Raw genomic sequence first — 21,898 nt, forward strand, 5'->3', positions numbered from 1 at the left:
ACCAGTGATGTCACAGAGGCCTTGGAAATCTCTTCTCTCACCTGTAACTAAAGCACAACTCCTGTTTCTACTGTTCTCCTTCAATTACAGTAGCAGGATGTAAAAGGGACATAAATGAGATGATTTATTGCTGTGGGTGGTGTTTAAAATCTGAATGTTTTAAATTTGATGGAGCAATGAAGAATGGAGCAAGCTGTGGAGCTGCTCCGGCTAATCAAGGGTAGAAAGATATAACAGTGGTTTGTATTGGTTGGTGTGGCATAGTGTGCAGTGATTTTGTTGATGGGATGTATCTTGATTAGAGGGGTTCTTTTGATTTAGATTCATATCTTTAAAAGTACCTGAGTTAATTTTTTTTATAAAGAATTTAATGACTGACCACCTATCTCAAGTTTAAAGTACTGTGTTCATATAACTATATTATAATCAGCTGCATTATGAAAAATATTCTTTGTTTTCTTCCAGTGTGAAAAATTCAAATTATTGTCTCCCATCATATACTGCTTATAAGAACTATGATTATTCAGAACCTGGCAGAAACAATGAACAGCCAGGCCTCTGCGGCCTAAGTAACTTGGGAAATACGTGTTTCATGAACTCAGCTATTCAGGTAGGTCCTTTCCAAAGTGAAACTCATGTGTTTCATGGAAATCAGCAATAAAAGAAGAGTAGACTTTTACATATCAAAACATAAGTATTATATATGTTTTGAAAGTTTCTGTTTTCATGGAAGATTTAAGCATGTATATTTGATTCACTCATTCTAGTACTAGTATCATTATCATGTTCCTCAATTAGGTGGCATATGACTGATTACCACATGGTGGAAGATTAACTATCACTTCATGCAAAAATATAATTTCAAACAGAAAACCTAGACTCTTAAAAAAAAAGAAAGAAAGAAAAACACCACATGAGATCTCTCCTTTACATATTCAGTAGAAATTTCATGCGTTTTTTGGACATCTGTGGGAATGTTAGAGAATGAATCTTTTATGGTCACCAGTCCTCTAACTCTAAATAAATTTATTTTTAAATCTTTTTTTTTAAACTTAATATGAAATTAAGATTTTTTTTAATGAGAAAATTCTATGAACCTCCTTTTGCATACATATTTTAACAAATCACTTTCCCTTAAAGATCTTTTAATTTGGGGATATAATTGATCACTGCCCCTTTTTTCCCTTTGTCTCTCCATGGAACTCCCCTTTTCTTCCTGCTCTGTCTATATCCTCTTCCAACTTGTTAAATGTTTATGTCTTTGATCGACTTTGAAGTAATGACAATAATCTATATATTTTTTAATATCTCACTGTTTATAAAATTAGAGCTGGTTGTTTCATTCCCCTTTGATAGAATTCTGTATTTCAAAAAGCCCAAAATAATGGTATATTATTTTTGATATTTCAATTTTAATCTTTTTTTTTTTCTTTTGGTCCTTTGTTTTGGGGTGTTTTTTGTTTTTGTTTTGCAAATTCTGAAATTTTATTTTTAAATATGAATTTTTTGTTCTCTATTCATATTTTAATAGTAAATCTCCTATGCCCATGTGTCATCCCACAAAGATATAGATTACATATAGAGTATGGATTAATTAAGGACATTATTACAATTCTTTTTCACTAAGAATAGTATACGACTCTTAACCACCCAAATTTCTAAATAAATCCTTTTGTACTTTGGCATTAATCAATTTGTCTCCTAAATTAACCATTGCCTTTGCAGCATTCTTGGAAAATTAGAACTTAATTGTCATAATTCTCTAGATCAGGAATTGGAAATCTTTTAGAAATGCATAGGGGACATAAATACGCTTAATTTCTGATTTCTTGGTTTAGATTTGAGCCACTCAGGAAATAGCCTTTCTGTTCAAGCATATACTGTGTAAGGTTAATAAACTCTTCCTAAACCCTCTTTGATGAGTAATATTATTTATACTTTAATGTGAATTTTTTTATTCAAAATTATTTTTCTGGGATCCTAGCAATTTTTTAAAACATTTACCTTTATTTTTCTGGGACAGGAGAATGGGAACATCATCTGAGAACAAGTCAAAACATATTATTATCCTGACAGCTATTTAGATAAAGTGTGTGGGTGCTGAGCTTGCAGAGACAGGAACAGGCCAGACAGGTTCTCATTTTATTTGGGTATCTGTTGGACTACTCTACCTGACCTCTGAACATCATCTTTAATACCATCTCTGGAAAATGTTTTATATAAATGGTGGTTTCATCAGTACCAGAAAACCCTGTTCTTGTGTCACCAGGTCATAATTTTTGTATAACTCCTATCCTTGCACTGCCAAAATTATTTTGGTTCTAGACACTTGATGAAAACTTGAGAAATTTTTTTTGTTTTCTTTTTAATCTAGTGTAGAAAACCAATCCTGATGCTTTCTCATAAGGATTAAGAAAATAATTTTAACATTATAGGCACTAAAAAATTTGAGTCTCTCAGAAGAGAACGAGTTCATGTTCATGCTAATCATTCAGAGAAAGCTCTGGCTTTCATTCAAACTGAGTTCCTTTGAAGGGATTATTACATTCTAATTACCTCTGCCTTTGATACAGTCTTTAGTGTTTTGTTTCCAGATGGTTATAATTTCTCAAAAATGAGTATTAAAATTAAATCTTCTAACCACTTATGTTGAGCTAGATTTGGCATTTGTTGAACTTTCTTGTATATGTTTAAGGTATCAGAAACTTCTATTAGTTTTTGCCTCACTTTAAAGCATTGTTATTACAATAAATTGGTAGGTCTATTGCTGACCGTCTCTTAATATTATATCGCCTTCACATGTTTCATTTCAGTTGAAATTAGATTCATGAGGGTGAGGTTTGTTAGGGTGATAGTTTGTTACTTTCTTGTACTAGTCATAAAATAAGAAAAACTTTTGATGAAAACTTAAGGGATTTAAAATTTTTAAGCAGTGGATATTATTTCATGTCTGTGTCTTGGCTGGAAATTGTATTTTCTCTAAAATAAAAATCTCTACATCAGTTTGGGTAAGAGAAAAAGATGAGTTTTTATTTTTGCTACTTTTGACTTTTAATCTAAATCCACAGTTAGAAAAGCTAGTACTAGTTTCATTTTCTTAAAGCTTTTGTGATTTTTGATTGGTTAGGTGTCCACTCTCAACCTGAACACTCACCATTAAAGGGAATACAAAATGTTGGTAGCCTTTATCCCTGTTTCATGAACACGTATGTAAGTTGTTAGGTCTACAGATGAAAGGGGTAAAAGATAACTAATAGAGTAGATTTTTTTGAGTATTTTTTTTAGATACTATTTCCTCAATTATCCTTTTTTTCCAGTTTTCTTGTAATACCTGTGAAGTTGAAGACAATTCATGAGCTTCAGAAATATTCCAATATTTCTCCTGATAATTTGAATTTCAGTGTAACTTCTTATATTTACCAATCCTAAAAAATGCATAGACATTTTAGTATCTCAGGCAGTATAATTACTGATATATTTTAAAAAATGTGAGTGGAAAGCGTACCTTTTTTTTTTTCTATGTGAGAATGGATTATGCTTATTAAGCGATCAGTAGCCTTGAGGTAATGAAATCTTTTGGTTTCTTATTAAAAACTAAGTGGCACCAATCTTATTATGAATTTAATATTATTAGTGTTATTTAATTATATTGGTATTCAAGATTTTGTCTGATGTAATGGTATGAATGAATATTAAATTTTTTTGATGAGAGTAGTACTGCCATATAGTTCTGATTTCTTAAGTTAATATTTATTGAATATCAAACATGTGAGATACTTTTGGACATAAATCCTGACCTCATGAAGATTATAGTCTAGATAATTTGATTTTCACACTTTCTGTATTTCATTATGAAAATCTTTTTTTTTTTAATTATTACTATGAAAAGTTTAATTCTATCCTCTTTTTAAACAGATGCAGTGAAGTTGTTTTGGGTAAAGGATGTGGAGTCCCATCTGCTTTCTCTTACTTTCTTTTCTTAATGGCCCCAGAAGCATTTTCATGGGATTCTAAGACTCTAAGGAACAGTCTAAAAACTATATTATAGCAAGAAAAAAAGAAAAGAACACATTAAAAACTAATAATATAGATTAGGAGCACAGACTATAGAGTTACACTGTCTGGATTGAAAATATGTCTCTCCTATTTATTAGCTGTGTTGCCCTGTTTACATTATTTCCACAACTCATTTTTCTCATGAGGAAAATAATAGTACCTGTATCTTAGGAATTTCATGAGGATTAAATGAGTTGAATATAAAGCTCTTAGAATAGTGACTGGCACATCATATATGAGTAGGCATTAGGTTAATATTTTATCTTCTTTTTTTTTTTCTTTCTTTAAATTCAGGGAGCTAAGCAGAGTGACTCTGGAAAAAAGTCTACCTTCAATAACCCCTGTATTTATTCCCCTTTCCTACAAGTCTTATTCCACTTGGGTTGAACCTAGTGAATGAAGAAAGAATTAATTATATTTTTAAATTCTTTTTCACTCAGTATTATTTTAATAATGGTATTTATCATCTGCTCCATTTCTGAACTGTGTTTAACTCTCCCTACACAAACTGATAGGCAAGGAATATAATAATGAAGAACTCTTTGTGCATATTTAGTCTTCAGAGAGCTCAAAATTCTTGAGATCAGGTTATCCCTGGCCTCAGCCTCCTCAGTAGTTATGATTGTAGGCATATACCACCATGTCCCAGTGGTACAAATAAGTTAGCAAAATAGTTTTCTAATGTCCTAAATCTTTGAGAGAATGTTTAGTTATAAAAGTTTGCATTATTGGGGGCGCCTGGGTGGCGCAGTCGGTTAAGCGTCCGACTTCAGCCAGGTCACGATCTCATGGTCCGTGGGTTCGAGCCCCGCGTCGGGCTCTGGGCTGATGGCTCAGAGCCTGGAGCCTGTTTCCGATTCTGTGTCTCCCTCTCTCTCTGCCCCTCCCCCGTTCATGCTCTGTCTCTCTCTGTCCCAAAAATAAATAAACGTTGAAAAAAAAAAATTTAAAAAAAAAAGTTTGCATTATTGGAGGTAATTTTAATTAGCATCAGTTGAGTAGATTCAGGAGCACTCCAACCCTTGTCTTTTTCATTGTCAAGGCCTAGGAAGCTCATGATTGGCTTCCTGGAAGAAGCAACTCTTCAGATGGATTTGAAGCAGGGAAGTGATATGGTCTTTTCCACTGGAAGGCAGCATGGCGTAAGATGGTTGTTTTCAAACTCTTTACTTGGAAGTAATAGGGCTCCTTACTGTAGGAAGTCATTGAAAAAAAAATAATCGAGGGTCTGTTCTGTCATATAGTGTAAAATCAGTTGTGATTCCAAGCATTTTTAAAGTCAACTTTTTTATTATTATTATTATCTGTTGGATTAGGAAAAAATCTATTCAATAAATTCAGAAGAATGTTAAATAGAAAGCTTAAAGTTTATTTTTCAAATAAACAGAATGAGTAATACACAGAAATAACATTTTTTTAAGAAACTAAAATCCTGTAATACCGTGAAACAGTGGAAAAGATATTACTGAAGGTATTATTTTTGTGTTGTAGTACTTTATAGCTTTGCATATGATGAAGTATAATGCTGTTCTTCTCTCACCCTGAGACATTCTTTTTGCATTAATTGGAACACCAATTCTTAGAAGCCCGGTTTAACATGAAGCTAATTTTGTTTAGCCAGATTTATAGTTAAATAAATGAAATGGTTTTCATCAAAAAAAGAATGATTTAACCCCTGAGACTTAAGAATTTAAAAAAAACAGTTGAGGATCTTGAGGAAATGACGACTTCTAATAAACAGAGAATATAGCTAAAAATTCAAATATTTCTTTGTAGGGAAGATTTTTAAAAAATGATAAATGGCATACAATATTATGTTAGTTTCATGTGTACTACATAATGATTTGATATTTTTATATGTTACAAAATAATCATCTGTCACCATGCAAAAATACAAAATTATTAACTGTATGCTGTACTTGACGTATCTAATCCAGGAAATTAAAATCAGTTATTTGAGTTCCTCCCATATTATGTGCCAAAAATTACATGGCACTATCATCAAAAATATGTTGAATCATCTATCAAATGGCAGCTCACTTGGGTCTTCTTTCCATTTTGATGTAAAATGGAAATGACCTTACTTATATTAGAACCATTCACTTTCTCAACACAGATACCAATGTTTTTACTTTTCTCTTTGTTTGAGCTAGGGTAAGAGAGAAGTCACCCCTTCTTTCAGAAAGAGAAAGGGGGATGCACCCGGGTGGCTCAGTCAGTTAAGAGTCTGACTCTTGATTTCAGTTCAGGTCATGATGTCACGGTTCGTGAGTTTGAGTTCCCGCTGTTAGCACAGAGCCTGCTTGGAATTCTCTCGCTCAGCCCCTCCCCTGTTTGCACGTTCTCTCTCACTCTCAAAATAAATAAACTTAAAAAATAAATAAACTTGGAAAAAAAAAAAGAGAACGGGGTGGAAAAGGAAAACCTGATTTGTCAGGCATTTTATTTGGGGGAAGAATATATATAGCATAGTTCTGTAAGAATATAGTTTTCATGACTGGGGGAGAAATGGTATCTTTAAAAGAATGACTTGAGCCTGTGTAACTTGCCTCATAGTGATTTTTTTGTCATGAAAACACGCCTTCTTAAAATTAAAAAAAATTTTTTTTTTAGTTTTTAATTTACATCCGAGTTAGCTAGCAACAATGATTTCAGGAGTAGATTCCTTAAGAAAAGATGCCTTTCTTAAAATCAGATACTGAAGCAATTAAACTTATTTGTCTGCTCTTCACATTTTCTGAATGAAAATACAAATTTCTCTAGGTTTAATGCTTCAACTTCTGAATTAATATAGACTTAAATGTTTTATCTGCCCCTAATTCTATAATAGGAAATGACATTAAGTATAGATTGTGGAGAAATAGAGGGATGATTTCAAGGAGTTGTAAATAATTACACCTGATTCTAATACAGAATTGTTTCTACATTATTCTGGCTATAAAAAGATCAACACCAATTTACATATACTCACTAGGTTGGATTACTTACAGTGATCACACCTTATAGCAGTGGTTAATACAATCAGACTAAAATATCTTGTATTGATTTTTTTTTTTTTTAATTTTTAAGTAAACTCTATACCCAACATGGGGCTCAAACTCACAATCCCAGTTTCAAGGTCCACATGCTCCATGGAGTGAGCCAGCCAGGTGCCCTTCTTGTACTGATTTTAATAATTGTTGTAAGGATATTTATTTGTAGGGGCACTTGGGTGGCTCAGTCAGTTAAGCATCCAACTCTTGATTTTGGCTCAGGTCATGATCTCAGTTTGTGAAATCGAGCCCCTGTTCCAGGCTATGTCCTGACAGCACAGAGCCTACTTGGGAGTCTCTGTCTCATCTCTCTGATCCTAATCCGCTCATGCTCGTGCTCTCTTTCTCTCGAAATAAACAAACAAAAAAAAAGGTATTTATGGGGTGCCTGGGTAGCTCAGTTGAGCGTCTAACTCTTGATTTTGGCTCAGGTCGTGATCTCTCAGTTCATGAGTTTGAGACCCACGTCAGGCTTCATGCTGACAGCATGGAGCCTGCTTGAGATTCTCTCTCTCTTTCTCTCTCTGCCCCTCTCCTGCTCGCTCACTCACTCTCTCAAAAATAAACATTTTTTAAAAAAGGATGTTTATTTGTAATCAAAGGAAAATGTAAGAAATGTCAATCTATAATTTATAACAATAACTACAAATTTCTTCCCCTCTAAAAATAAAAACCGAAAAAAAAAACAAAGTGGAAGTGGTTCCAGATTTACTTCTATCACCTAAAAATCAAACAGTTGATTTTCTTGATGGCAGAATGTTTTCTAAGATCTATTTCCTCCTTTATTAAATATACACTAATATTCAACACTTTATAGTTGGAAGATTCTAAAATATGTCAGGCTTATAGTCTAAATTCCAAATTGCTATTATGGAATAGTGTCACTAGAAAATATAGGATATTGGACTGATAGAGCCTTAAGAAAAGGAAAGGCACACTAAATCCCCTCTAAATCCCTCTTAAGGGCTTGTTTTGTTATCTTTTGTCTATTTGTTTTAATGTATACATATAAACTCTGGTCAACTGAAGCTGTGCTATATTTATTACTAAAATCTCCCTAATCTTCTGGACTTTTTCTTTTTAATGTCCTTTATCTTAAAATCACCTTTCTATTTTAGTTTTTGCGTAGAAATAGTTTGTGATTATGCTTATTGCTCATGAACCACTTCATTAGTCACTTTACAAATAATTGCTTAGTTACATATTCCTTTAGTAGTGTATACATGTATGGAAACCAGTTGCTAAGTAATATCCATAAATTCTTAACAGTGATTTGTAAACTATGCTATACGGGGCAGGGAGAGGGTCAGTGAGTTGGTTACTGAAAACCATTACTTAATAATATTTGAAATAAATTACTCATTTCCCTAAACTCATATTAAAAATTAACAGCCCAGTAAAGAACCTGCAGCCTCTGAAAACAGTACCCTTCTTTGCAGAGTGCAGGTTTTTATATCATTGTCACTTTCTTAATTTCCTCTTCACAGAGGTCTGTCAGGGCATAAGGTATCCTTATTTCACTGATGAGAAAATTGAGGCAAGGAAAGTTTAAGTGATTTGTCTAGAACAAGTTAATAAGTGAGTTAAAACTCAGTTGTTATTCCAAACATTCTGAGATAATGTATCTGTCAAAATTATACTAATCAACTTGTAAGAAATGCATAAAAATACTTAATTGTGGTCAGATATACATAACATAAAATTTACTATTTTAATCACTTTTAATGTCCAGTTCAGTGGCCTTAAGTATACATATTGTACAGCCATTAAAAATGTTTTTTATCTAGGCCAAGTATATGGTCCCCTTAATACAAGATGGTCCCCCAAAAGTAGTATTACTTTTGTACAGATCAAAATAGTTTTGTAGGAGATTATATACACATTTACTCATTTGATAGAGTGTTCAAAACATTTTAAAACTCCTTTTGGAATTGCTTTCCTTTTTCTTAATATCATTGATATTTCTCTTCTTTGATGATGAAGTTGATTTTCAAAAACCTGAAGTTTTTCAGAACCTTATCTTCAGAGTATTGTAGGTGATCAAGCTGGGTAATTCTTTTTAATCAAATATACTTATGAATTCATCCATTCATTTACTCAGCACATATTTATTGAGGGCCTACTAAGTTCCTTTCGTAGGCACTAATTATAACGTGAACAAAACTGTATTTGTTTCCATGGAGCATAGTCTAGTAGAGAAGATAAACATTAAATAAATCATGAATTCTGATAAGCAGCATGAAGAAGAAAAATGGGGTGCTCTGAGAAAATAACAAGAACTTGGAGAATACCTGCTTGATCTTGGGTGTCATACTGTCCATAAGTAACATTTGAGTTATGACCAAAGAACTCATGAATTAGGTGTGAATTAGGTGAGAGTTGAAGTTAGATGGAGAGCAATAACGTGTGCAAAGCCTCTAGGACAGGCAAGTTTGAGGAGCCAAAAGATGAGTAGTAACCTGTGGAATAATATTTGAACGGGAGTGGTATAAAATGAGTCTGAAGAAGTAGGCAAAGCCAGATCATGTAGGGGGAATTTGGATTTTAATGTATTATGAAAGCATTAAAGATTCTTAGGCTACCGTAATTTCATCTGATTTATTGCAGTTATCTCCTAGCTGATTTATCTGCTTACATTCTTCATCCTCATGACCTTTTCTCAAAAGAGCAGCCAAAGCTATCCTGTTCAAACCTAAGGCATTTCCATTACTCCTTGTCTGTAATACTAAATGCTTTCGTATTTCACTCAACCAAAGTGAAGTTCTTAAAACAGATACAAGGTGCTGTGTGATATGGCTGCATGCTATCTTATTTCCTTCCACTTTCTTCCATGTTCCCTTTTCTCCATCCTTATTAGCCCTAGTCTTGTGATGCCAAGAATGTTCATGCCTCAGGATCTCTGAACTTAGAATTTCCTAGCCCTCGAATTTCTTCCTCCAGATACTTATATCCTTGTTCTCTCTCTTCCTTAGGTCTCTTATTATCAGTCAGAACCTTCACACTCACTTTATATGCAGTAGTAACCACCCTCTTCACATTCCATACATCAGCTATGACCAGCTCATATGCTCTCTACATATTTGGGTTTGTTGTCTGTCTGCCTTCGCCTACTTCACACACACACACACACACACACACACACACACACACACACGCACAGAGTTGCATGCTCACACACACACTCCATGAGCTCAGGGCCTTTGTTTTAGTCACTGCTATAGACCCAAATATCTGTCTACCTCCTCCTACCTCTCTCTCACATACATCCTCCATGAACACAGGGGCTTTCAGTCACTGCTGTACTTCTGTTACCTAGAACAATGTTTGATATGTAGAAGGAACTCGAGTTAATGAAAAGTGAAGAAAGTCACGTTTGTCTCTAGGTACTGGCTTGTGCATCATAATTATAGCCATTTAATGAAATTGGAGTGATGGGAGGAGAGGCACAGTAGCAGGAGCAAATTTCGGGTAGGGAGAAGAATATGAGTTAATTTTTTTAGGCATATTCAGTTTGTGACAACCATGAAACATCCCAAGTTAGATACATTATAGGCAGATGGATATTCTAACAAGGAATACAGACCAGAGGCTTAGGTTAGCAATGGAAGTATGGCTGCTTATAGATGATATTTAATATCAGGTATAGTTGCATCTAAATGAGGGCATCTGTGAAAAAGAGGTCCCAAGACTAAGCTTTAAAATGTAACATTTGAGTGGAATAAAAACACTGCTGTTGCCAACAGGAGAAAAGAAGATTGTTTACAAGTAGTTTCTAGATTTTGTGTTGACTTTCATTATCCTAAAAATACGAGACCAGGTTATTTGCTAAGAATGAAAGAGTAAGATTGCTTGGCAGTATTGAAATCTCATTTGAGTCTGGAGATCAATTTAGAACGGTGTGGGTTTATTCACTTGAAATTTTCTCTAGCAGTGTTTAGCTACATGGTGCGTACAGTAGATGACTGGGTTCATATAGTAAGTAACTGGGTTTATCTAGGGTTGGAGAGAGAAAGGGCAAAGGAATTAAGAGCAGCTAAACTAGTTGTCTTGTTTTTATCGGGGTAATTTATTTAGCTAATCCAACAAACATCCACTGAGTCTCTGGGTACCAAACAGTATTCTAGCCATTAGTAATAGAATTGAAAAAGACTGCCTGTGCTCTTAGAAGTTCTTGGTGTTGTGAATGAAATAGACGTATAAATAAATAAGACACAGTATGTGATATGATAGAAAGCATGATCAGCCAAATGTTACAGAAGCAAAGAAAAATGAGCCCCTGGGAAATAAGTGAGGCTTCACCAAGGAGGTGACTTTTGAGTCAGGCCTTGATTTTATTTGATAAAGTACACTATTCATAATGACTTCTCTTTTATTCATCTGGTCATAAAAATAACACTGAATTACCAAAGGTACAAATACAACATTACAGCTCATGCTTGTTCCCATAATTTTCTATCACAAAAATCCCTACATTAGAAATCTATTTTACCATACCATGGGGTGCCTGAGTGACTCACTCAGCGCCTGACTTGAGCTCGGGTTAGGATCTCACAGTTCATGGGTTTGAGCCCCATGTTGGCCTCTGTGCTGACAGCTCAGAGCCTGGGGCCTGCTTCAGATTCTTTCTGTATCTCCCTCCCCCCCCACCCCCCTGCACCTCCCCTTCTCTCACTCTCTCAAAAATAAACATTAAAAAAATAAATGAAAACAAATCTATGTTACCATACAAAAAAGCTCATTGAGTATACACACATGAAACACATATTGGCACCCACTGTATGCTAGATATTAATGCTTTTTCATATGTGTGCCAGCTCTATTGAAAAGCACCTAAAATATTTTGAGCAATGACAGTATCAAGAAAACATACAGCCTTCTAAAGTGATTACATCAAAGATGATGTTCATTTGAACTTGAAGGGTTTACCAGAAAATCACTGCTTTATAACCATGTCGTGTATAATTAAAAATTGAAAGTCTGTCTCTGGCTTTCATTTAGAGAGATGTTGCTTTGAAAATAAACTGAATCACTGACACACATGCACTAATCTATATACACACGTATATTCATTATGTATATATGAATATAAATATATATCTATTTATATATGTAAATATAAACAGATATATATAGTTGTTGTTACAGATTTGGTATGTAATTGAAGTATTATGAATGATTCTTCGGTAATTGCCCAGGACCTAATTATTATATACTTTGACAAGAAAAAGTTTTCAATAACTTTTGAAAAGAAATTATAAATTTTTAACCAAAATGTTACTAATTGTTTATAAGGAAATTCTTAATAGTAAGCTAGAACATTTTAAGATTCCTCTTATTCTCATTGTACCATACCTGAAGTGTCTGTGTCATCATGATTATACCACCATCTTCCTGGGACCTCTGCTATCTTCCCAAAACTTGTTCCATTAATCATCATATCTTTGTTATGTACCTTTTACCTCACATTTTCACTGTGTTCCTTTCAGCATGCATATATATATATATATATATATATATATATATATATCGTCAAGTCTTTTTTTTTTTTCTTCTAAGTGAGGAGTGAAGAGGACTCTTAACCTTGAAAACTGAAAATAATGGTTTGTACTTTCTTCCTACTTTCTCATCTTCCATTCAGTCGTCCTCTGCAGCATAGCATAGTAGTTACAAGCATAGGTTTTGGAACCTGACTGCTTGGATTCAAAACCTAGTTCTGCCACTTGGTTGTGTGATCTTGAATAAGAAGCTTTTTAGTTTCTTCATCTATTAAATGAAGATAAATTGTTTAACAAGTGCTTGGTACCTGGTAAACAATATGCAGTTATCAACTATTGTTATGTCATCACTGTGACCATCATACCACCCCCAAAAAATTGCTTTTGATAAAGTCATTCTTGACCTTCTGTTTGCAGGGTTGTTTGTAGCCTCTTTATCTTTGAGATGTCACTCTTTACCTTTGAGATGTTGACATCCACTTTAACTGACAAATCTCAAATCTGTCTCCACTATAATTCTCCCTCCTGAGTTTCCTTCCAGTATATAACAATTAGATGGACATTTCTGCCTAGATAATATTACACTTAAACTAACCTTGGCTACTAAGACCAAACACTCTCCCAAGAAACCTGATCCTTTTATCTCATACTCCCTTAGTTGCAACTGTCCACCCACTAACCCAAGTCAAAAACTGGAGACTCTCCCCAGATCCTGTTCATTTCACTACCTCTTAGTGTCACTTCCATCCATCTTCTCTTCTGTCAGTACAATATTTGAGTACTTGAGCATCTTTTATGTGACCTGTTGAAATATATCTCTAACTCCTATCTTTATTCCTTCATTTATCCTCTTCCTCTCCATTTAGTGCATTGCTTCCAGAGTCGTTGTTTTAAAATGCAAATATAATTATTTATCTCTTTGCTTAAAACTTGCTTCTCATCACCTAAAGGATAAAACCCAAATGGGGCTTTTCCTACCTCTTAAGCCAAAACTAAAGGTTCTTGGAATTTGTTATGTATCAAACTTGTTTGTGTATACTCCTTCCTTTTCCCTCGTTGCCTTTCCCACATCTCTATCTCTCCCCCCTTTCCTCTCTTTCTTCTGGATAAATACCTATTACACAGTGAGAGTCATGAAAGTAGAGACTGTCTTTGGTTTTCTTTTATATCCCCAATGTTTAGCATAATGCCAGATAATGATTAGAACAGTATTTCTCAGAGTCTGTCTATGGATGAGACAGCATGGTTGACAAATAAGCATAGAAATTAAGTATAAGTGGTCAAACTTTTCTAGCAACTTGGTCAGGGTATTTTATATCTATTAAATCTCATAATAGAAGATGAGGCTTTGTTTTTTTGTATGTCGTTTTTTATTTCATTTTTCTAGTGGTTCATTTTTACTGTACTTTATAAAAGTCTCAGTCTATGATGATTTGGAAATTGTTAAGAAATTAGTTCTTTCACATAAACAGAGAAATACTGCATTAGAAAATTTACCAGAAATGTTTAGAACTTCACCTGGACCAGATTAATGATCTTTCTGGAGCTAACTCCAAAAGAGCACATTAATTTTAAAAAGAATAATAGCACATAATATATGTATTTACTTCTTGCAACCGTGTAAGTCAGAAACCCAGCTATATATAAAGTTCAAGAAATAATACAGCGTTAGGTTCCACTGGTGTAACCAGTCTGATGGCACTTGCATCGGACTGCTATGTTAACCCCAGCCTGGCAGAGCAACCCCCAGTCCCACGCAACTAGTTCCATGAATGCACAGTGAATGATAGGAAAAAATCCTTTTGGAACATTATTTTTATATTACTAGAAACTCTTCAAATAATAATTTTCTGTTCCTAATAAATATCTGTTGAGTGATTATTTAGATAAATTTAAAGTTCTTTTGGATTATGAAAATAATCAGAAACCCTTCATAGTTCATGCTATTACATGGTCCTTAAACTTCTTTTTCAACTCAGCTGAAGTATTTATTGTCAGTTTGGGGTCTAGTGTAATGAAATAATGAAGAGAAGTACATGACTTGGTGATTTCCCTTAAAGAATGTAAAAATTCAGTTAAACTTCGTGAAAAATTTCTGCTATCCTTTCATGTATGCCTTCACAGGGAAACTAAAAGATCAGTGAATCAGAAATTTGTGATACTTATTTTTTCAAAAATGTTTCTATACTGAATATTATGTGCAAGGCACTGAACCACACACAAAATTATGAAGAACCATTGCTTTTTCTAAAGTCCTTCATCTTGCTTGCCTAAAATAGTGGCATTCATTTCATTGTGAGCCAGTTTTGAATTATTAACAGTGTAGAGCAGATAATAATACTAAATATTACAATTGAATTCATATGCTTTAGTTCTTTAAAATAAATGCAATTTATACTAAAGTTTATTAATATTATTAGAACCATTTGATTTTAGCTTGCTTCCTATAAATAATATTAAACATAAAATCACTCATTAAATAGCCTCTTACCAAAAAAAATTTTTTTTTCTAGACAGTTGATGCTGTAGCTGAGTAGTTTGAAAACCTCACTAAAATACATTCTGCCTGAAACTTGCAGTATTGTTGTTGGTATAATCATCTCAGAAGCTTTCAAATTTACTTATATTAAAAATAGATCTTCCGTCTAGTTTCTGCTGATAGCTTTTAGTATGAAAATTAATGGTCTTTACATAATCATGGCTTTTTTAACATTGAAATCTCTAGTTATAAGCTTTACTCACTGCCAGTAACGGGGTAGACCTTTTCACAAACTTAGAATTCTCCTTCCTCAATTTTATAGATTAGAGAGAAAAATAACACTATTTCTTTGTTAGCCCACAAAATGTTCCCCATTAGTTCTCCTATTTCCCAGAGCTTTCATAATAATTCTTTATTGAATTTAAGTATTGTATGAAGAAGAAATTTCATAGAATTTGAAAGAAAGGGTGACAGCAGGAACTTAAATGAAATTTAATTTATGTCTTAAGCATAGTGACCAGGTTAATAACATACATTGTTAGAACATTATCTTTGTCCAATTCAAAAATGCAGCCTTTGAAACTATTTTATGTAAAGTTCCAATATTTTAAGTTGAGTGTATGTCAGTTCTCTCTTCTCTGACTAGTTGGGAGAGGGAAAAACAGAAGTTTTGGTTTTTGGGGTTTTTTTTAAATAAATAAATTTATTCCCACTTGTATTTTACTTACCTGAATTTATTTTTTAAAGAAAGCTTGGAGGGAGATTGGAAATGAAAAGCAAAATAGAATGATTGTATATGCTTTCCCAAAATATGTGGAGAAGCTTCAGAATTGATCTCCCAAATGTAATGAGATTGGCCTTTCCTAAGGGAAAAAGTAACGAAGAATAAAATATCAGGTGTCTTAAAAATACCTCATTTTTAAAATTTACTTGATGAAGGGGCAGGCTTATATTTATACTTCTTCATTGTAAAAATCTACATCATACTTTCCTTTCTCATCCACTGTTTCATTACAGAACTAGAGCCAATATCCCAGTATTTAGAGAAATGCTTCAGAATTCAGACCTTTTTAGAATGTCTATACTGTTGTCATGACAAAATGAAAAACGATAGCATGGCAAATCTGAAAATTCTTTATCCATCTAATATTAAAATCCAGGAAAAAAATATTGGATTATTCTAAGGTCACTTCAGGTGTAATTTTTTAAATTATAAGAGAAGAAAATGGTTTCCTCATTTTAGATTGGGTTTTTATTTTTAGTATTGGTTAGTTTGAAGGTATAGCTACTTTTTTTTTAAAGGGTGTGAGTGGCATTACATTTTGATCAGTTACAGAATGAGTTACACAACTCAGAGCTTTAGGTAATCAAAAATTAAGTTTGTTTTCTTTCCTGTTCTAGTTACCGGTTTACTAAAATAGTGAGCATACATGATCACTTGAAAATTGGGCTTCTGGAGCACCTGAACAGAAAGGGAGTGGTTCATATTCAGCATTACAAAAGACAACTTTCTCTTTTTGAAGGGGATTACTTTGGCTATTTTCCAGGTACTGGGGAAATTCCAGATTCATTACAAGTTATTGGGATGGCTATTAATTATTCATTTCCTAAAATATGTTGATTACAGACTTGAGATTTGGTTATATAGTAGAACTTTATTTCACTTCATCAATTAAAAAATGATATAGAAATTTATAGTGAAATACAAAATTGAGACTCTTATGAGTCATTAATTTTTTCCAGAGAACTCTAGAAACATCAGTCTTATTGATCAGAACATATTTAACGGAAGAACTTTTTGAAAATAATGTAAGAGCAATAGGATTTGTGCATGTGTGTATAAGGAAAACTTATGTACAGAGCATTGTAGCCTTTCCAGCTAATTAAATAATGAAAGAAAATCATAACCTCACATAATATTCCAATTTTACATGTATGGAAATTTGTAACCAGAGAGTTTTTCATAGAGAATTATTACTTTATAAAATAGTTGAATGGTATATGCATTCTTTTTAAAAATAGTTCTTCATGGTGGCAGTGGTTAAAGTTCTATATACATTGAACCATATTGCAGAATGTCCACTGATTGAGACATTCGATTATTTAGAAGAACTCTCTTCAGAATTTTTATACCTCATTCTAGGTTGAAGATTTAGTGAGGAGTCTTGATAAAAATATATTTCCAAATACTTTTCCTTCACATGTCTTTGACTTATATGGATTTATCCTGATAGCTTGGGGCATTCACAGTAGCTGTTTTTCTTCATTAGAAAAGCCTGCCTAGGCATTACTGGGACTTTTGTTTTTGAACTTACAGAACTTTTAGATAGGTTATAGTTATATACCAGGGTGTAATTCAGGTCTCTCTAGTGTTTTCCCACTGTTCTCAGTTTCTGTAAGGACAGCTTCCAGTCTTTCCGTCATACAAGTTTTCATTCATTCAACACACCTTTATTAAGGTATGTGTCAGGCATTGTGCTGTAGACCCTGAGGTACAAAGGTGAAATAGACATGGAGGCTGCTTTCAAAATAAGCGCAGTGTAAGTGAATTCAAGGTATAGAGTTTGCTCAGAAGAAGTAATATTAGTTCTTCCTTGAGGTGCTGAGCAAGATAAAATGTTGTAAGAGATACTGACATGAGTGTTAAAGAATAAGAATTTCTTACAGGGGAAGAACATTCTAAGAAAGGGAGGAAGAAGTACATGGCTAAGGTTCAATCTTAATACATTAAACTAAGGACTAATATGTCTTAAGACTCCTAATTTAAATTCACATTCAAGAATACTCTTATTACTTGGGGTTTCTATTTTAAATGCATGTGTAAGCACAGGTAGAGAACCACAGAGCCACTTTCAGGAACAGATACTTAGTAGTCATGTCTGCTCACAAAATGACTGGCTTGCACATACCCAGGCATTCTCATTCCTCATGGATAAACCAATTTTTCATACTAGCTTATGTCCTGACCTTCCAGTTAACCAACTGGTTGTTTTATCACAAAGACTAATTTAAATTAATGAATGCCAAAACTCTTTAACATCTACTAAATGTGAAATTTAGTTTTTTAACTAAAGCAATTTTGCTTGTTCATTACTGTAAGTTTTTACTTCCTCCTTTTTACATTAAGAATTGAGACTACTGGTACAGAATCCTTCTCTTCATTCTGTTTATTGCTTTATTTTTAACATAGTATTTGATAAAATTCTACCAATTGTAAGAACCACTGTAGGCACCAATGTGGCTTAAGATCTGTGTTTTATTATGAGTCACATCACCTCATACTTGAACTTCAGTTTTTTTGGTGGTGAGTTGTAAGAGGTAGCTCTCCTTGAAATACTGAAGTGTTGGTATCTGTCAATGTCAGGTAGTTGAAATCTGAATTAACAAAGGTGAACCTCAAAATGGCATATGACTGGTAGAACATCACAAAACTCATAAGTAGCCATAAAATAACATACTAATACTATTTATGTAATCCCTTTTGTTTTTACAATAGATTTATTTATATCTGTATTCTCAGGTTTTGCTAGGAGAAACCGTTTATGTTAGGAAAGGATGAGTTTTGTTCTGTTCTGCAGTTCAAGAATCATTGAGAGTGAGAAATATATCCACATAGGTGCATAAAATGTGTGATTTCAGGTCCATATTATGTCACTCAATAAAGTATCTTACAGGTTAAAAGGAGAAATTCCCTTGTCTGTATATGTCTTAAGAAAGGAATTGTTTTGGGACAGTCCCAATCAGATGGAAAAGTGATACTTGTTATAGCAGAGGAATCTTTGAGAGAGATGCTTCAGAACTATGGTTATTGTTGTTTTTATTATTGAACTAACCAAAATCTTTATTCTTTAAAACATTATATTTAATGGCAACTAGTCTAAATGTCCAGTTTTCTTGTATTTGTCAAAGATGTTCATTCTTCTAAGATAGCCCCATGTTAAAAGATAGAATGAATTGTATAAATTATAACTCAAACTGCAGTATGACCAATATTAAGAAACTACCTTCTTACTTCTGCCACGGTGATGGCATTGAATACTGACAACACTTGAGGCATGGAAATACTTTAGTTGTTTGACCTGTATTCTAATTATACCTTGAAATTTATACCAAAAATTAAAAGAGAACTTTTAGTATTTTAAGTGGTCTTTATACTAGTCCAAGAATATAATGATTCCCAGAATAATAATTTCAAGGTGAGGGAGAAAAGTATTGTATTTTACAATATGAGAAAGAAAAGTCTGACATCAGTTTCAGTTTTTAAATTACTATGATATGTGCATTAGTAGAACACTTAAACTGTCTATTGAATTTCTGTATTTATATATGTTTGTATAAATTTTTAGAAAAATGTAGCTTGTGAGTTTCTTAACACAGTATGTTCTGGTGTATATCTGAAACTAATGTAACATTGTGTGTCAACTATACTTAAATTTTTTTTAAATTATGTTTAACAAATAGAATGTTTTTTTTTTAATTTAAACATAAGGGTTACCTCAAAATATATTGGTTATGATATCTTGATAAGTAATACAAGCACTTATTAAAACTGTGTTTTGTTTTTAGTTTGTTATTGTTCAATTATAGTCATCTTCAAAATGGCTTGTGTCACTTTGAAAATAATCATTGGTCTCTGTATCAAGGACTAAAAAAAATCCAAGCAGAGACCCACTACAAAGTAGATAGTGAATTGAATGAAAGTTAAAAGGATGGGAAAGTTTTTTGGTGTTTGCTTGTTTCGATGTTTCAGTTTATTTATTTTACATAATCTCTACTGTGGGGCTCAGGCTCACAACCCTGAGATCAAGAGTCACACAAAAGCATGGGCAAGTTTTTAATAGGTGCTGTCCTTCTTTTGGTTTATATAATTTAAACCAAGTGATTTAAACCATTAAATCAGGTGGAAGTGCTTGATGAAGTTTTTGAGATTATCCATTACCAGCTAATATATTTTTGCCTCCCTAAGTAATAATTCATTCAAGAAAAATTTGCTCTGTGCCAAACATTGGAGGAAAGGATTTAAAAAGCCAAAAGGATAAAAACATTTGTATATATAGGCAAAAACATGTTTTATTAAACGTGTGTTTATTGTACACATACTGAGTGCTGGAGATATACATATAATTGATATTATGGTTCCTGCTCTCATGAAGGTCACAGTCCATTTGGCAAGACAGATAAACTAAAAATTAAAGTTACAGTATATTAGAAAATAAGTGGTATAGTACAAGTGAGCATTATGCAATATGGAAACATACCAAAGGAAACATTAGAAGGAAATCTAGGAATACTTCCCAGACAGGATACCTGAATCTTGATGGTTTAGTAGAAGTTAATAGAACAAAGAAGGTATATTTCACATAGATGGATTGATGTTGCAAATCTAAGAGTGAGAGAATACATGGAGGTCAAGGAACCTCAAGTAATTAAATGAGGCTAGGATAGAGTCACATAAAGGTATTAGCAAGATAAGAGGCCACATAGGCGGGCAAAAGACAGACTTCTCAAAAATTGAGATTTCAATCTGAAATTGCTATTATTTTTAGCATGAAAGTGATATAAATTTTAGAAAAATCACTCCGGATGCTACTGGAAAGCTACAGATTTTAAATTATATTTGGAAGTTCTTTGCAAGATAAGGATACATAGAATTAAGTGAAAACAAAGTTCAAAAATTATTCACATCTGTACAACTTGGTTCTTAGTTTGGTAAAACCATAAATTAGGTTCTTTGTATAATTGTGTTACATTAGTAGAATATCATATTCTTAGTATAACCCTGAACTGATCAAATACAAGGATTTGAAAACTGTTAATTGTTGGAAATGCTGTCTGACCTCCCCTTTGCCTCATTGACTATATAGTGTTCATCCTGTTTGTATTAAATCAGATGATACTACTAAGTGGTGGCATTTAGTTTAGCCATGGTGTATTCTGGGTTGCCTGACCCTACCTCTAGTGCTGGGTTTATAGTTAAAAGAACATATAATGCAAAAGGAAAAGAGAATGAATCTCAAAAGCTGTGTAAGATTTTGAGAGGTTGACATGTAAAAGGAGTTCAGAAGTTGGAAAGTATCCTTTCCTGAATCGCCTCCTACACTGTAATCTACCTTTATCTTCCTCTTGCTCACATAAAATTTGATATTTGCTGAAAATGGCTTGTAAATGACACTAAGGTCTATATAGTCTACTCTAAACATTTTTATTTGCTTTCATTGCCTAAGAATTAATTATATAATAACAGATTCCATGATATTATAAACAATTTCCCTTTTGCCTTATTATGGGTACTAGACTACCAATTTGAGCAGTATTATTTTTATTACATTGAAAATACCAAAATAGATGTTATGGTTACTTACGTAAACCTAAATTAATTCATAATTGAAACCACAAAACAGAACATCATAATTTATTTCAAAAAATCAAATATGCTTAATTTTGAAGTTTTAGTCAAACAGTACATGGTATATAGACATAGTTTATGGCATGCCAGTTATTGGCATGAACCCAGCAGGTTGAACTTTTCATAGCTACCAAGACTGTTTAATCCCAGACTATTAACCTAACTGAGTGGTAAGCAAGCTGTGAAAAACTTTGACTCCCAAGACAAATGTCTTCCTGCAGTAAAAAAAAAAAAAAAAAAAAAAAAAAAAGTATATGTCAGTCATTACATATTCTATTTAATGACTCTAGACATCTAATTCATAAAGTAATATTGGGTTCTTAATAAAGAATAATAACATTGGGTTCAAATTATATGGTATTATCAACTTAAAATTATTCTATCTTGAGATAAAGTGTTACAGAAAAACTGTACTTCTGGCATCTATTTT

General features: G+C 33.0%; 1 protein-coding gene across 4 annotated transcripts in view; it reads left to right on the plus strand.

Moving 5' to 3' along the window:
- USP15 (ubiquitin specific peptidase 15) overlaps positions 1-21,898 on the plus strand; it is a 118,917-nt gene that overhangs the window by 74,812 nt on the left and 22,207 nt on the right. For 2 of the 4 annotated variants that reach the window (XM_047066624.1, XM_047066625.1), the window contains one exon: positions 466-610. In XM_047066624.1, coding sequence (XP_046922580.1) covers positions 466-610 — 145 coding nt within the window. Of the gene's footprint in view, positions 1-465; positions 611-16,463; positions 16,610-21,898 lie in introns of those variants that run through there. The other 2 variants (XR_006959854.1, XM_047066626.1) reach the window with 2 other exon arrangements.

This window comes from Lynx rufus, unplaced genomic scaffold, assembly GCF_022079265.1.
Source record: "Lynx rufus isolate CCGP_SWC_20201006 ecotype Redwood Valley unplaced genomic scaffold, mLynRuf1.p SCAF_7, whole genome shotgun sequence".
Lineage (NCBI taxonomy): Eukaryota > Metazoa > Chordata > Mammalia > Carnivora > Felidae > Lynx > Lynx rufus.